The 18,822-nt window shown below is 34.8% G+C and overlaps 1 protein-coding gene across 1 annotated transcript; it reads right to left on the reverse strand.

The window, feature by feature from the left end:
• Window positions 1-344: 344 nt before the first annotated feature.
• Window positions 345-873, reverse strand: LOC107956024 (flowering-promoting factor 1). The gene has a single exon (XM_016891782.2). The coding sequence runs from the start codon at window positions 824-826 to the stop codon at window positions 446-448; it is 381 nt and encodes a 126-aa protein (XP_016747271.1). The 5' UTR covers window positions 827-873; the 3' UTR covers window positions 345-445.
• Between the last annotated feature and the right edge of the window lie 17,949 nt (window positions 874-18,822).

Consider the following 18,822-nt stretch of genomic DNA (forward strand, 5'->3'; position numbering starts at 1 on the left):
CAATTTTTTTTTAAAAGACCCCATTGATGAACCGAAAAGATCAAAAGGGTCACTGGGATAGAACCAGCTGATAATGATAGGCAGTAATGGTCTCATCACATTCACATGCATGCAGTAGCAAACAAAAACAATATTCTCGTATTGGGAAAAAAGTTGGAGTTTTTATCGCAAAACGAATGGAAGAGACAGAAGCCAACTGGAAATGGTGAAGCAAAAGGAATCAGATGATCAAAGAAAGTTTGAACTTTGAACAAAAAAAAAAAACTAAAACGAAAGAGCCAAGCATCACTCTCGTTAAACACAGTAGTTAACATGAAGCAACTGTTGTTCCAGTGGACTATACTTACACCATTTCGCAAGAAAAGCCACTTTGTTCCAGGGCTATATTTATACATATATAAATGGTGTTATGCTTCAGTGTAGTTGTGGTGGATGAGGCGCAATGTCACGCCTGTGAAGGATCACGTACTTCGAAGAAAGACCGGTTCTTGACGACAATGTCGTACATATGTATGGACCTGAAGTTGTCGAAGTTCCTTGGGAGGGAAATGAGGTGACTTGAGTTTGCTGATTTGTGGAATTGGAGAAGCTCAGGTTGGTCCGAGTTGTAGTAGCGAGTCCAGCCAAGCTCACCCAGACGCTGCTCCAGTTCGGAGTAGGAGCGGATCACTTGGTTCGTGGGGCGGTAGACTAGGACGCGTGGTCGAGCCCCTGGTGCGGTCGACGTTCCCGGATAAATAGGATCTTTTTCCTCGAAGGATTCTCTGGTTGGATTGGATATCAATCGAGCCACACCATTTTTGTCAAATATCCATACACCCGACATTGTATGCCTAGACACAAGAGATGATGGCTAGTTAATTGTTGCTAGGTTGAAACTTGAAAGCCCGTGCCTCCACCTTTATAGGACAAGGGACTCCCAGTGTAAAGACTACTTTATTATATATAGTAATGTATTACCGGCACCTTACATTCTTTAGATAAATGCCAACTCAATAGTTAATTGTAACTTCAAGAATATATATATTTGGGCTTTATTGTACAAAATAATAGTTCATCGTATTCTTGAATTGATTGTCACTAAACTAACTATAAATACGATTAAAGCAAGCGCACCTATCGAACAATAGTATAGTTACGGTGAGTAGGGAATATTGTATTTACGAGGACTAAAAGTACTAGTAATTACCGGTTTTCTATTATTTAGCCGATAAATTGGAGTGATTGTTTTTAATCTAAAATTACTAAACTAATTTAACTAAGAATGCAACATAGAATAAAATAGGAAAATAACCGAAGATGCCAATGAGAGAGATAATACCCAGGAAAAAATCCACCTACACTTCACTTATTATTATGAATCTGAATTAAATGATTTATTCGCTTATGCCTTGATCCGTAGAAATCCCTAAATTATGTTAATATCTCTTTCGAGAGTATGAACAACTAACTCTAGGTTGATTAATTGAAATCTCTTTCTAATTAAAACTCCTATTGTCGCATTAACTCGATCTATGGATTCCCCTATTATATTTGACTCTAATCCGGTAGATTTATGTCGTCCTATTTCTAGGATTGCATGCAACTCCACTCAATTATGCTATACAGGGACTTTTGCTCCACTAAAATAAGTACATTAAACATGAATTAATATCCTTAGATTATTAAAACATGAAATAAGCATACATAATTGAGAACAAGAATCAAGTATTTATCATGTAAATCAAAAATTAAATAATAAGATTCATCATAGGTTTCATCTTCCCTAGGTATCTAGGGAATTTAGTTCATAATCTTAAATAGAAACATCTCAAAGTTAAGATAACAACAAGTCATAAAGAAACCCAAATAAGTTTCTAAAGAAATTAAATGGAGATCTTCAATCTTGAAGGCGATCCGCTTCCAAGATGATTCCGATGGCGTTCTTCGAGTATTTTCTTCAATCTTCTATGGGTCCTCTTTTGGGTTCTCTTCTAATATATGTATTTATAAACTTTAGAATGCTCCGAAACCCTAAAAATTAGATTTTTTGTGAAAAAGGGAAGCAGGGTGCAAAATCGACACAGGCCAGCACATGGGCGTGTGGCCAGCCCGTGTGGTTCACACGGGCGTGTGCCCAGCCCGTGTGGAAAAGCTAAAGCCGTGTGGATCCTGAAAACAGCTCTTTTTGTCTTATTTTGGCCCATTTTTCGCTCCTTTCACTCCCCTATGCTCACTTAAGTATAGAAACATGAATTTAAAGGATTAGGAGATCAAATTCACTAATTTACATACTAAATCATCCAAAAACGCATTAAGAATGGGATAAAAAACATGTTACTTTTATGGCTTATCATGAATCTATGAGATATTGAAACAATGAATTGAAGGAATCTGGTTTCTAGTAAGAGTATAAGTAAGTTGTCCAAACTAGAACATTTGATTTGATGGTAAAGGACCCAAGAGAGTGAATCACTTGCTTGTAAGCTATATGAGTTATCCACTTCGTTTTTCATGTCGCAGATGGTAAACTCACTTTTTTCGTTAATGGCGAAACACCCCTAAGTGTTCCAAGTGCCCACTCTATCGCACATTCAACATGTTATTGCTAATGCGTTTGTTCTGTGATACGTCGGATGTTGTTATGTATAGTCCAACTAGAGTAGAGGTAGGCTGCAAGCTCATGTAATTGGGGTGATTGAAGAATTAATTAGGATCATTGCATTGAATTCTTACTTTCTTAGACACTAAAATGGAAGATTAATCACTGCATATCTATGCACCAAGAGTATGTTTTTTTTCCTTATCTCTTATTTGAATGTTTCCCATTCTATTTTAGACCAGCATTAAAATTTTAACTACAGGTTATAGTAATTTAAGGCTAAATTAGTTAATTATGTCATTTTTGTTATTTGGTCTTTTAGGTTGTTTTTTTTTAAATCGGGAAAATAAGTTGACTTTGGAGATAGTGTGTGAAGGGGACCAACAGTCATTTTTTTAACGTTGACAATGATAAAATTTTTGAAGGGCCCTAACGGTAATTTTTTTCCTATAAATACTAGGCAATTTTTTATTCTTTTCACTTAAATCCAACTCTCTCAATTCTTTATAAACTCTCAACTCTCTCAATTTTCTCAAGTTCTGTTCTCAATTTTCTGATACGTTTGTTTAAAAATATCATAGATTTATTTAATTATTTCGTATATTATTCGTTTCAATTAAATTTTCACGAATGATAACCTCTCACTACACCAAATGAGGCTTTTAGCGGTATATTTTGTGGCGTTTTTACTACAAACGCCGCTAATAATCTCGCATTAGCGGCGCAAAAAATAAACCGCCGCTAAATATCAGGCATTAGCGGCGCATCATGAAAAACGCCGTAAAAGAACATCATTAGCGGCATTTACCATCACATGCCGCAAGATCTGAAGACCAAAACGCATCGTTTTGGTCTTGATGTATACTAGAATTAGTGGCGTTTATAGTAAATCGCCGCTAAAGCAATTAATAGCGGCGCAATGGCTGAAGCGCCACAAAAATCTAAACGAAAACGCATCGTTTTGTCTCGCTATATATTAGCGTTAGTGGCGCTTTAAAAAAACACGCCGCTAAAGCAAGTATTAGCGGCGCTTACTAAAAGCGCCGCAATATATGTTAACCAAAACGCAGAGTTTGGCCTAGAGGTATGTTACAATTTATGGCGCTTATGGAAAAACGCTGCAAAATATCCTAACCAAAGTGCACCGTTTTGGTCTTGGTGTATGTTACACTTAGTGGCGTTTAATATAAAACGCCGGTAAAGTATAATATTAGCGGCGTGTTGTGGTAAGTGCCGCAAAACATCTTAACCAAAACGCAGAGTTTGGTCTTGAGGTATACTAGAACTAGTGGCGCAGAGGGAAAACGCCGCTAATGCATAAATTAGCGGCGCTTTCGTTTAAGCGCCGTAAAATTTGATAACAAAAATGCAACGTTTTTGTCTTGATGTATACAGTTATTAGTGGCGCATATTAAGAAACGCCGCTAAATCATAGTATTAGCGGCGCTTGGGCAAACGCGCCGTAAAATATGCTCACCAAAACGCTGAGTTTTTACATGAGGTATATTAGAATTAGTGGCGCTTGCGGGATATCGCCGCTAAAGTATATTATTAGCGGCGCTTCTTTATAAGCGCCGGAAAAGATATTAACAAAAATGCAGCGTTTAAGTCTTGATGTATACTGGAATTAGTGGCGTCCACGAGAAATCGCCGCTAAAGCATGGTATTAGCGGCGCTTTTTGATAAGCGCCGGAAAATGTCTTAACCAAAACGCAGAGTTTTGGTCTTAACCATGCATTATATAATGTAGGTTATTATATATGTTTAGTTTATCGTATTTGGTCTATGGTTTATGGTTTAAAGGTTGGGGTTTAAGGTTTAAGGTTATATGTTAAGGATTTATGATTTAATTTAGGGTTTATGGTTTACAGTTTAGATTAACTAGTGTTTTCTAATTTATATATTAATTAATTTCTTATATAATTGTAAAAGATATAATATTAATTTCGATCTTTAAAATTGTGTGAAGATTTGGTTATTCAAAATTGATATAAGCTATATCCAGAAGGATATCCCCATCTTATCCCATCTCGGTTCAGTATTTTTAGTGCTCTGTTCAGTATAATATATATATGATTATTAATTTAAGATTTTAGCTAGGTCATATTTAGGGTCGGGTTACTATTTTAAGGTTATTGTAATTGATCAGGAGTACTGTATATAGTATTATGTAAGAGCTGATCAGATTTAATGTTTAGGTGTTAGGAGCTGGGTTAGACGTTATGGGCCGGTTAGGAGTTAGGGATTTATGGTTTAGCCAGGGATTTAGGCGGGTCGGGTTAGGGTATTAGGTTTAGATCTTTTACATATGTAAATGGAATAACAAAGCTTGGTGGACACCTGTATATATGAATTTAGGGTTACGGTTATAGGGTTAGGGTTAGAAGTTAATAGTTAGGGACTTAGGGTTTAGATCTTATTTAGTTTTTTTAATTTATATTTTAAATATGTTCTTACATTTTTGAACATAAATAAAAATTATATATTAACCAACCAAATCTGAAATAATTAATAAAACACCACATTAAAGCACGATAAAACAATAATTCTTAGAGAAATAGCAAAAAAATCAATTGGCTGGAATAAAAATCAGATTAATTAATTGTATTTAAACTTACATATGTTAATGGGATAGCAATGCTTGGTGGACACTTGTATGGATTTAGGGTTTGGGATCATAGTATTAAGGATTTTGGGGTCAGATCAGGGTTTTGGGTTTAGAGTAATTAGTATTTTTAAAATATATTTTAAAAATTTAATCTAAACCAATTGATGTATTTAATTAATATTAGTTTAAATGGAATTAAAAAATAAGTTAAAATTTTTGCTAAACGACGCGGTTTCTGTCCACGATTTTTAAATTAGCATTTTCTCTATATTAACTAAACGGCGTTGTTTATGTTAATTTTTCGTGGCGTTTGTGTTTGAAACGCCGGAAAAGTGACTTGATATATTGGCTAAACGTCGACGTCTAACTTAAGGAAATTAATTTTTAGTGGCACTTTAGAAGAAAACGCCAGAAATGTGCATTAAATCCAAGCAAAACGGTGCTGTTTCGGATTAGAACCTTCATTATTTGTGGCGCTTGTCAAGAAACGCCGCAAATACTCAAGCTATAGTGGCGTTTTTTAATAAACGCCGAGAAAGTGTCTTCAAATTTTTGCTAAACGGCGTCGTCTCTGTACACGCTTTTATACTTAGCATTTTCTCTATATTAATTCAACGGTGCCGTTTCTGTTAATTTTTTGTGGCGTTTATTGAGAAAACACCAGAATTGTGCATTACAGCTTAATAAAACAGCACCGTTTCTGTTTTAACTTTAAATTTTAATGGCGTTTTTTCAAAAACGCCACAAATGTTTCTTAAACTTTCGGCGAAACGTCGTCGTTTCTGTACCGTGTTTTAACTTATAATTTTCTCTATATCTCAGTGGCCAGAATTCAATACATTCCAAAAACAAATTTGGGGGAAAACGAAAGCAGTGAAATCGAAAGAGAAAAAACGAAGTAAGAAAGGGAGAGGAGAACTCTTTCTGTGGAAACGAAGGCTTTAGAGGATACTATCAAAGCTGCGTCATTTGTGTTTAAAAGGTAAGCTTTTTTTCTGTGGAAACAGTGTATCTTGATTTAGGGTTTAGGTTCAGAGTAAATTGGGAATTTAAGGTTTAGGATCCTAGTTCAGTCACGAAGCTTGTACCAATTTGGTGTGGAATTTTGGGAATTTGGGAATTTTTGCATGTCTAGGGTTTGGGAAGAAGTTCCGATCCTGTCGAGCTTTTTTATTTCTAGTTTGTTCTTCTACTTTTTTCCTTATACTGTTCTATATTCATGTCTTGTTCCCCAGGAGCAACACTGCATTTGCCCAACTGTTAAAGGAAGGAGAACTGAAAATTGTGTACTTAGGTAAGTTTGTTGATTTGGTCATTTATCAACAGTTGAATGGCTTGGAATTTTTTCTGCATTTCTTACTGCTCGTATTTATAGTACTGCTTTTAATTCGTTTTTTTTTTGGAATTTTTGGTGCATTCCTTACTGCTCGTATTTAGGGTAGTTTGCTGATTTGTTGAAATATGCAGTGTTACAATATTTTTCACTGTTTGAAAAATAGAAGCATTTTAGTAAAGAAAAACTATAAATAGAAATGTATATTCAATATTTCATGTTAAATTGCATTTTTAGAACTAAATTCAAAATTAGTTATTGTTAAAAGTACTCATACTTGAAAATAAAATTAGAACTAAATTCCAAATATTTTATATGTCTTTGGTGCTGGATGTAAAAAAATGGATTGGTCTAATTTACAAATTCCAGTTGGTGCTTATAAAATTTACAGTATTAAGCCTTTAGCTTTAAATTTGATTTTTAAAAAGTAAAATAAAATATATATTTGTTTAATAAATTATTGCTGTTGTGTAGGTGTAGTTCCACAATAAATTGGTAATCTACCGCAGTTGAGATATCTTTATTTATCTAGTTATTCTCTAACAGGTATTATATTACATTTCTTCTCTATATATGCTCAGTTTCATGATTGTTATTTTTTACTTTTATTCTCTTCCTTAAATTAAATTTATGTTCAAATTATACAAATACATTAAATATTTTATACTCCTGCAAATTTGATTTTGAATCATGGTACTGCATAATTTCCTTTTCGATGAGATCATTCATTGGAATTTTCAATTTACAGAATTGCATAGAAAGTTTCCTATTTATTTCCTCTTCACAATCACAGAGGAGAAATGGTTTCATGTTGAGTTTTCTGAATAAAAGTTTTGTTACCAAAAGGTGTAAAATATTGTAAAATTATTTATGTTTTTAAATCAAATCAGCCCATGCCCTGAGCTCACAACTTACATATTTAGGAGGAAAATGAATTCCACAATAAATTTTTTCTTTTGGTCCAAAATGTTTAGATTTGGGTTTTCATCCTTTTGAATACTTAGAAGTACTCAAATTTGAAAATAATTGTATCCAATTATATTATATGCCTTTGGTGCACAACGTAAAAAATTAATTGGTACCAATTAATTGTATCCAAATGTATTATATGTCTTTGGTCCAAATGTTATTGCATAATTTTTGTTTTTGCTAAGGAGCTTTGCTTTCACAATGCGGGCAGAGTATTAAAAGTGTCCTACGAAAAGCTACAGCGTGTTAGATTTTTTTGTAAAGTATAAAAATAGTGACTAATCTATTTGTTCTATTTTGAAATTACTAAACTTTTTGAAATTAAATACTTTAGCACGAAATGAGATTAATTGTTGTTAAATGAGAGACGAAAAGCTGACACGAGACTTTTTTATTGATCTAATACATATCTCTAATCTCTAACAATGATAACAAATTTAACCCTCTTAAATTTCTACAAAATTGGGACAACAATCTCTTACATTAAAAATTTTAAGGCATGCTTCAATTCTAACTGTATAGAGTATGACCTGCAGAACTTTTAATATTTCAATATATGAAAATTCAATCTCGATTAAAAGGTACATATCTCTAATCTAATATTATTGTATTCAAAATTTCTCATGTATTCGTATATTTTGAATGATAAATAAAGTTTGAATGTTTATTAAAATATGTAATTAAAAATATCACATTACAGTATGTGATTATTAAAATAGCCAACAATTTTTTTAAACCCTGTTATGACATTTAGACTAAAAATCATAATTGAATAATATCTTACATATCACAAATTAAATAAGTTACATTAATTACATAACTTACATAAATTAAGTAAATTAAATATCTTACATAACTTACATAAATTAAATATCTTACATAACTTACATAAATTAAGTAAATTAAATAACTTACATAACTTACATAAATTAAATATCTTACATAACTTACATAAATTAAATATCTTACATAACTTACATAAATTATAAGGGAAAGCATTGTTCAAAATGATCCAAACTCGACAGAAACAAATAGTACTGAACAACAGATAGTAATTGGATCTTCGAATGTTCCGATTACACACGAGGATCCTACGGAAGTTCAAAGTAACTTACATTAATTTCATGCGTGTTGACTTATAATTGATTTATTTTTCAAATTCTTATATTATAATATACCATTTCTAGCTGAAAATGGTGGGACGCGTAGAGGTCGAGGACGTACGATACTTAGAGAGTTATACGAGTTAGATCTAGTCGAGCGTGTCAAGGTATGCAGAAATAGTTTTGGTCAGCTTGTTGGAACAGAAGCTCGACTTTTAGCAGGATACATGGGCATTTTAGCACGAAATGCGAACATGTTGCCTATCAACTACGAGTCATGGCGTCAAATGCCCGATAGCAACAAAAACCAAGCCCTCGATAATATTAAGGTAACAAAATGTTAATGTGATCTGTAATGCTTGGGAAATAGTTTCATTTATATTTACTTTATTAACTTGTGTTTTTTTAGGCGAGGTTTGCTTTAGAGGTCTCCGATGCTTATGTAAAGAAGGCATTGGGAAAAAGATGGAGAGACAATAAAAGTATTTTGAAGACAAATTATTATAAGACAAAAACAATCCTCGATGAGAAATTGCAAAATGTCCCGCCGGGTATGTTGAGGTACCAATGGGAAGATGCGGTTAGATTTTGGCATTCTCAGAAAGGCGAGGTACGACGTATTTCCAAACTATTGTAATTATTTTGGTTTATAGTATACTATTTACGTACTAAAAATTTTATAATGTAGGATCGAGAACGAGTTGGAAAAAGCAGCCGGCAGCAACAAAAATTCACTTACACAGCCGGGTCGAGAAGTTTTGCATGTGTAGCTGAGGCGGAGGTATTTTTAATTTTTTAATATTCTCAAATATGTATAACTTTTTATTAAGTAATATTTTTACTACTATATTGTAGGAACGGTCGTCCGGTCAAAAAGTTGGACGCCTACAACTTTTTGAAATTACACATAAGAAGAAAGATGGATCTGCTATGACGCTTGAAGCTGGTGAAATTATGGTATGTTTACTTAATACGATTTCACTTGTTTTAGTTATTTATAGTGTTTATTTTCTAATGGTTTAATTCATTGCTTGTAATGCGACTATTGTTATATTGCATTTGTTTTTTTTACTATATATTGCGTTCCTAACTATGTGATTTATTTATTAGGAAAAACTAAAGGAAAAAAAGACGGAGTACGAAGCAATTGCTTCTACTGATAGTTCTGTTCATCTTGAAGACATTGATAACCGGATTATTACTGAAGTTTTGGGTCCTGAAAAGTATGGTCGGGTTCGATTTCAAGGATCTTTTATCAGCCCAACCCAATATTTTGGATCCAGCTCGCACCAATACATGGCTTCGGGGAGTCAATCTCAAGCTGAAGTTCAGAGGTTAAAAGACCAGATGGCTCAGATGCAAGCGACCACATTTGAGGTTCAAAGGAAATATGAAGAACTTCAGCAGCAACTTAAAGCAGAGGCAGCAGCGAGGGAAGTGGATGCCGCAGCGAGAGAAACAGCGAGAGAAGCAGCGATAGAAACAGAGGTTCAAAAGAAATATGAAGAACTACAGCTACGACTTCAAAAAGATGCGGCATCGAGAGAAGCAGAGCAGAGCAAAAAGTACGACGAACTTCAACAGCAGCTTCAGATTATGATGAAGATGTTTCAGCAGTCGCAACTTCCGCCGTCATAGTGTATGTTGCATAAATACTTTTAACGCTTTTGTAAAGAAAAGTATGAATTCACTTTTATTTATCAATTAATATTATTTTAGTCATTTAATTTGAAATATTATATAAATTTATTGTTTTTGGTTAGTTTAGATCTGGTTGCTTTTGATTTGTTGTTGCAGGAGGGCTGAAAAAAAATTTATTTTAAAAAAATCCCAAAATTAGTGGCGTTTTTTAAAAAAGCGTTGCTAAAAGTCATATCAAAATAGTGGCGTTTGTGAAATAAGCGCCGCTAAAGAACACTACTTTTAGCGGCGTTTTTAAACAAGCGCCGCTATAGAACATTACTTTTAGAGGCGTTTTCTTCCAAAGCGCCGCTAAAGAACGTGATCTTTAGCGGCGTTTTCTTCCTAAGCGCCACTAAAGAACATGATCTTTAGCAGCATTTTTTTCTAAGCGCCGCTAAAGAACATGATCTTTAGCGGCGTTTTTTTCTAAGCGCCGCTAAAGAGCATGATCTTTAGCGGCATTTTTTTATGTAAGCGCCGCAAAAGTTAGCGACGTTGTCGTTAGCGGCATTTTTTGTGGCGCTTTTTGAAGCGCCGGAAATGGAGTTAGTGGCGTTAAAAAGCGCCGCTAAAGACTTAAAAAAACGCCGCTAAAAACCTGTTCTGCTGTAGTGTCTCTAATTCGTTTTAACAACAAGCACATTTCCGCCATTCAAGCGATAATGGTAAAACAAAATTTTAAATTTCGTTATTTTCAACTAAGTTAAATTTAAAGTTTTTTATTTTTTAAAATATTTTAAATTAAAATTTTTGTCGATATAAATAGGCAGATGATTGTGTTTTGGAGGGATTTGTCGAAACCACCTTTTTGAAAATAAAAATTTAGTTGTCGACTTTAAAAACGAAAATTGGAGTCGCCACTGATCCTTGATTGAGGTGTGATCGGCTCACCTTAAAAATAATTTTGGTCTACGAAATTTGACAAGATAGGTTCGGGAGTCAGTTACGCACGAGGAAGGGTTAGCACCCTCGCAACGCCCAAAATTGGTACGAAATTGATTATTCAATGTCTTGTTATCGAAAGTTTGAAAAGATTTTAAAAGGAAACTTTTTATTTCATGAATGAATCAAAATAATAGGACATTCTTATTTCAAAGAAATAAAACACCACACACAGTGAGTTAGGGCACAATATTTTTAAATCTTCAAAATGCCCGAATATTGCCTTTTGCTTTTGAAAATTCTTATTTCGAAAAGTCAAAATATCAGGACCAGTAAGTTAGGACCCAACATTTTTGAACTCCCAAGAATAAGCTTTTATTTAAAATTTGCGAATTTAATGCAAAATGAATACTAGATTTTCTAAATTCATCGAAAAATAATCGCAATCCAGTAAGTTAGGATACGATCTTTCTCGAGAATCATGAGTACCAAATATTTTGAAAATTTATAAAATATGATGATTTTAATACTTTGACAAAACCAAAATATACATTTTTTTAAAAAAAGATATGCTAAAAAAGGGGGTAATATATAACATGAAACCAATATTCTAACTTCAAGCATATATGAATAAACATTTACGAATATATATATATAAGTATAATATACAAGTAAATTTGCAAACAAAAAGAAGGAATGAAATACATCAAATAGAAACAAATAGAAATACATGTAAAAAAAAGTATAAAAGTATGCATATGTATATATTTACAGAAATAAAAAGTATACATGTATTGGTGAAACCAGAAAGTATATATGTATAATATACAAAAAAATAATAGAATATGTGAAATAATAAAAATTTTATAATGATTTTTTTAAATGGGAACATGAGTATATTAAAAAAAATGCCCATGTTATAAAGCGTGTATTTATATATATAGTATAAAGTATAAAAAAAGGAAAGTAAAATAAAAAAAATAAAAAAAGAAAGAAAGTATGTATGCGTAAAATATATGCAAAATTAAAACCCTTAAAAGTATATATTAAAATATGCACATATATTATATATAAAAATATGCGTGTATATGTATAGCAAATACAGTAGTAATAATAATAGAAAACAATGCAATAATAATGATATAATGTAACATAATAATAGTAATAATGGTATAATAATAGTAAAAAAATGATATAAAAAAATAAAAATGAAAAGAAGGACTGAATTGAATTTTAAACAAAAATGGGGGGCTGATTTAAAATAAATTTAAAAAAAGACCGACTTGAACGCGCGCATAACAGTGGAGGACCAAAAGCGAAATTATCCCTTCCTTCCAAAACGCTGCGCAACAAAGGGCTAAATTGAAACAAACATAAAATATGCGGCCCAATTTTTAAAATAAGTAGAATGGACTTAGTTGGAACGCATTTGCAAAAGGGAAGGCCTAAATGCGCAATTAGACCTTTAAAGCCAAACGCACGGATCCTCCCCTTCGGGTTGGGTCACCGCACGGGTCAAGGCTTGGACAAAACGGCGCCGTTTTGAGGTTTCAATAAAACCTAATTTTTCTTTTAAAAATTTCATAACCCGTTTTAAAACAAAAAAAGAAATGCTGCACCCCCTTTTTGTTCTCTGCTAGGTTTTCATACCCAAGCCGCCGTGCCACCGTTCAACAGTGCGCCATAGCTCCGATCGCGATGGATGTGGCACCGATCAATGCTTCTGGCCAAAGAGGTAAGTTTCCCTTCCTCTTTTCTTTGTTATTTCTTTAAAAAAACCATAAAACGCAAAAGAAAAAAAATAAAAACAAAACTATAGGAACTCGATTCACCTTAGGAAAAAACTTTGTATTCTCTGTTTTTTTTCGATTTCTTTTCTATTTCTCTGTTATCCCCCCTTTTACAGTACTTGAAATCGGCCTTTTATAGCCGAAATAGAAAAGAGAAAAAGAAAAAGAAAAAGAAAAATCTAAATAAATTTGTTTTGTTGTTTATTGGCCCGATTTTTGCTCTTCTGTTTGTGTGTGTTGCTGCAGGTACAAGGCGAGGCGGGCGTGGAGCGAGATTCGCGGCGGCGTGCGAGGGTGAGCTGCGGCGGTGCTGAAGCAAATAGGCTCCTAGGGTGTCTGTTATTTTTTTGTGTGGGCTAGGTTTAGTGGGTTACTAGTTTTGGGCCTTATTGGGTTGTATTGTAATTGGGTTTAAAAAATGTAAATGGTTTATTTATTTTGGGTTTTAGATTGGGCCTGGGGCAAAATTGGTTACTACAGCTGCCCCTCTTTGCTTGTTGTCGTGTAACGAGAATGGAGCAAAGACTAAGAAAGACCAATTTTGCCCGGTTGCGGTGGATCTTGGTGCTCTTCCTCTTCAAGTAGCCTCGTTCTTTCCTACTGCATCCTTAGAGGTATAGGAACTAGTGTTTCAATCTACTCCACTGCAATGTTAGGGAGATAAGATTCGTATGCTGTAGCTTCTTAATTTGTTATATTTAATCTGCTCCACTCCAACTCTAGGGAGATAAGACTTGTAGTTTCAATTTGTTCTGCTACAACTTAAAGATAAATCTGATGCGATCTGCTTTACTGCAACTTCAGAGAGATAGGATTGGTATACTTCTGTCTGCTCCACTGTAACTTCAGGGAGATAAGACTTGTATCTTCGATCTACTTCGCCACCGATATGGGAAGACAAGATCTGCTGTCTTTGATACACTTCACGTCAATACATGAATACAAGATCTGCTTTTTTCGATCTACTTCACCACCTGTATGGGAAGACAAGACCTACTTTCTTCGATCTACTTCACGCCAATATATGAAGACAAGATATGTTATCTTCGATCTACTTCACGCCAATACATGAAGACAAGATCTGCTTTCTTCGATATACTTCGCCACCAGTATGGGAAGACAAGATCCGCTTTCTTTGATCTACTTCACGCCAGTACATGAAGACAAGATCTACTTTCTTCGATCTACTTCGCCACCAGTATGGGAAGATAAGGTCTGTTATCTTTGATCTACCTCACACCAGTACATGAAGACAAGATCTGCTTTCTTCGATCTAATTCGCCACCAGTATGGGAAGACAAGATCTGTTATCTTTGATCAACTTCACACCAGTACATGAAGAAAAGATCTGCTTTCTTCGATCTACTTCGCCACCAGTATGGGAAGATAAGATCTGTTGTCTTTGATCTACTTCACACCAGTACATGAAGACAAGATCTACTTTCTTTGATCTACTTCGCCACCAGTATGGGAAGAAAAGATCTATTATCTTTGATCTACTTCATGCCAGTACATGAAGACAAGATCTGCTTTCTTCGATCTACTTCGCCACCAGTATGGGAAGACAAGATCTGTTATCTTTGATCTACTTCACGCCAGTACATGAAGACAATATCTACTTTCTTCGATCTACTTCGCCACCAATATGGGAAGACAAGATCTGTTATCTTTGATCTACTTCACGCCAGTACATGAAGACAAGATCTGCTTTCTTCGATCTACTTCGCCACAAGTATGGGAAGACAAGATCTGTTATCTTTGATCTACTTCACGCCAGTACGTGAAGACAAGATCTGTTTTCTTCGATCTACTTCGCCACCAGTATAGGAAGACAAGATCTGTTATCTTTGATCTACTTCACGCCAGTACGTGAAGACAAGATCTGCTTTCTTCGATCTACCCCGCCACCAGTATGGGAAGACAAGATCTGTTATCTTTGATCTACTTCACGCCAGTACATGAAGACAAGATCTGCTTTCTTCGATCTACTTCGCCACCAGTATGGGAAGACAAGATCTGTTATCTTTTATCTACATCACGCCAGTACATGAAGATAAGATCTGCTTTCTTCGATCTACTTCCCCACCAGTATGGGAAGTCAAGATCTGCTATCTTTGATCTACTTCACGCCAGTAGATGAAGACAAGATCTACTTTCTTCGATCTACTTCGCCACCAGTATGGGAAGACAAGATCTGTTATCTTTGATCTACATCACGCCAGTACATGAAGATAAGATCTACTTTCTTCGATCTACTTCGCCATCAGTATAGGAAGACAAGATCTGTTATCTTTGATCGACTTCACGCCAGTACATGAAGACAATATCTACTTTTTCGATCTACATCGCCACCAGTATGGGAAGACAAGATCTATTATCTTTGATCTACTTCACGCCAGTACATGAAGACAAGATCTACTTCGCCACCAGTATGGGAAGACAAGATCTGTTATCTTTGATATACTTCACGCCAGTACATGAAGACAAGATCTGCTTTCTTCGATCTACTTCGCCACCAGTATGGGAAGACAAGATCTGTTATCTTTGATCTACTTCACGCCAGTACATGAAGACAAGATCTATTATCTTCGATCTACTTCGCCACCAGTATGGGAAGACAAGATCTGTTATCTTTGATCTACTTCACGCTAGTACATGAAGATAAGATCTGCTTTTTTCGATCTACTTTACCACCAGTATGGCAAGACAAGATTTACTGCTACTCCACTATTGCTCAGGGAGATAAGGCTTTATACTTTCACCGATTTGTTCTCTGGGGAACATGACCTGTATGATTCATTTATGAACCTAATTATGCCTAATGATTAGGATGTCATGATCAGAATGAATCAAATGCTCCTAACTAGACATGTATGAATGACATTTGAATGAATGCAAAATGTCATTAAAATGATATTTTAACGCTTGAGTTATTATTACTCCAATTTTATTAAGGTTTCATCATTAATTTGTTATAACACCTTCTTGCTCAGCTGGCGTCTCCAAAAAAACGCTTAGTCAGATTGTCCCACTGTAACCTTCAAAGTTTAAAAATTTGTACCATCTTTCTCCCGTTGTAAACCAAGAGTAAAAGATTTGGCCTTTTCTCAATCCTCTGCTATCACAATTCAAGGATACAGGATGTGAAACTCTTTGGTCTCTTACACCATTCGCATGGTGTCCTACCAAATGCTCATGCACAAATGAAGAATTTTCTTCTCCAAGAACAACTTTTTCTTATTATTTGGTGATCATTGCTTGCTTGTTCATTTAAGCTTTGTCACCAACACGACATCTTGTCGTTTTTCAATCAATGTTTTAGACAACAAAATTTAAAGGGATAGTCTTAATTTAGACTCTTCCTTATTAGATTTTCAACCTTTGAACCTGGTGCGTTCTAAACAATAGTCCTGTTTAAGGTTCCTATATTATTTAGAAATTTCAAGAGTAATATACAAAACTTCCCTTGTGAAAGTTTTATTAATCTACTAATCATTATTCTAATAAAACATGCTTACAAAAAGATCATGGATAAGAATAGAGTTGGTTCTGAGCATAGCTCGAAATGAATAAATTGTCAAGGTTAATAAAGATGGATAACAAAGAAATTGATTTAGGAATGCCTATCTTGGAAATGAATGAAGTGTTCCAAGAATAACAAAAATAGTATAAGGATTAGGCGCCCCAGATATCGCAGCTTGAACTTCTCTGTACAAACTTTCTAAAGACCATTCTGAGTTTAACATGTGTTTAGGAGATCAACAGTACTTTGTCAATGCCCCAAGATGTCGCCTACCCTTTCCTGTTGATTTAGGTATAGCAAGACCACTGCATACCCCATTCTGATCAGTATTTGAGCTGCTCTGATTACCTCATGCCTCATTCTGATCAATATTTGAGCCGTCCTTTTCGAGTTTTCAACTCAAATCCCTTTGGCCTAAAGCGCCCTTTGCGGGTTTTCACCTTAGCCTCTTCATTTTACTTCTTCATTTTTCATTTTCATCTTTTCATTTTTCACATCACTACTTTTTTTTTTCCTTTTTTTTGGATTCAAACTACCCTTTGTGGGTTTTTACCTTGGTCATCTCCTTCTTTAAGCGGAGTATTTTCTGACTGAACCTGAGTTTACAAGACTTTGCAGGTTTACCATCCATCTCACTCACAATCAAAGCTCATTTGGAAAAGACCTTCTCTATAACATAAAGTTCTTCCCAATTTGGCATCCGTTATATTTTTTGTAGAGTGAGGATCTTCTTCAGCATTAGGTCGCCATCGTGGAATTCTCTGGGACAAACTTTTTGCTATAGGCTCGCATCATTCTTTTCTTGGTACATTTGACTCTGATGAATAGCTTTTAGCCTTCTTCCTTCTATCAAGTTCAATTGATCACATTGCGATTGGATCCATTCTGCTTCATCTAACTTGCTCAGCCAATACCTGGAGAGAAATAATTTCAACTTCAATAGAAAAAAAACCCTGGACTAAAGAGAGAGGCACTGTTCCGGTAGAGTTTTCACCATATCATGATATTAATCTTGAACATACTGTAAATTTCTGATATTGTGCTGTTGTTCAGATTGCAATGACAGTACTTAACCCGGGCATATCCCGGTATGACCATACGCAGACATCTTTGAATTCTTGAAGTAACTCAACAATGTCTTACTTTGTTTCTTCGGTCATGCCTGTTCCCTCAAGGTCACAATTTCTATTGTCTCATCATGAGGTAAATTTTTTCCTCTTCCTACTCTACCATCCTTAACAAGTCCCGAGATAGACTACAATCTATGTCATTTCCACAGTCATTAAATCCTTCTAGACACATGTCTCGTTCAAAAGGAAATTCTGAGTCTGTAGTAGCGTCACTCATGTCATTGATATCCAAGGACCTATTGTAGGTGCTAAAGGATATACAAAGAATAATATGAATGAATGGTTTGGCAGAAAAAATCCAAAAGAATGAAAAAAATCGTAAAAAATGAAAGAACATTTGCTCAAAGATGATTGCAATAATGTATTTCATTAAAACAATAATGTTTACACGTGAGCCTATCTCACAAAGAAATTCTTATTGCTTCTAGGCTGAAAGCAACAAGTGTGTTCTGAACATTACTCTAACAGAGTCTAAATACTTCAGGGGTTTCCTCTACAGTCCCATTATTTAGAATACCTCTAAGGCGAATATCTAATAAGGACCCTTTTAATTGTGTCTGCATGTATGACATCGATGTGCAAATTTCTTACCACTTCTTCATACATTGCAGTCCCCCCATCCTCAATCATGACTAGGTAGCATATTTTCTGCACTAGACGAGTCACCAAACTTGACTATACCCATGTTGATAAGTCTTTCAACTTGCTTCTTGAAGGCAATACAATTCTCAATCGAGTGTCCCGTAACCCCAGCATGGTATTCACATTGTGTGTTCGCATCCTATCATTCGGGATACGGAGGTTGTAGAGGCTTCACATGAAAAGGGGACACAATATGTGCATCAAACAAATTTTGATACAGTTCCTTATACGGTACTGGGATTGGCGTAAACTGGAACTTTTCAGTCTTCATGCCGGAATCTTGCCTCGATGAATTCTGTTGATTACCAACCACATTTCTTGGTTGACTCACAATAACTGATTTAGAGTAACCTGTGTTGTTCACCTCATTTTCTTTTCTCTTTGAGACTGACCTCTTGTTACTCTCCTCTGCATCAATTTTCCCGCTTCTTATAGCATTTTCGATCATTTCACCATTCATGACTATGTCAGAAAAGCTTTTTGTAGCACTTCCTAACATATGCGTAATGAATGGAGATTTCAGCGTATTGACAAAGAGCATTGTTGTTTCTCTTTCTAATAGTAGTGGTTGAACTTGA

The sequence above is a fragment of the Gossypium hirsutum genome, chromosome D07 (genome assembly GCF_007990345.1).
Source record: "Gossypium hirsutum isolate 1008001.06 chromosome D07, Gossypium_hirsutum_v2.1, whole genome shotgun sequence".
Taxonomy (NCBI): Eukaryota; Viridiplantae; Streptophyta; class Magnoliopsida; order Malvales; family Malvaceae; genus Gossypium; species Gossypium hirsutum.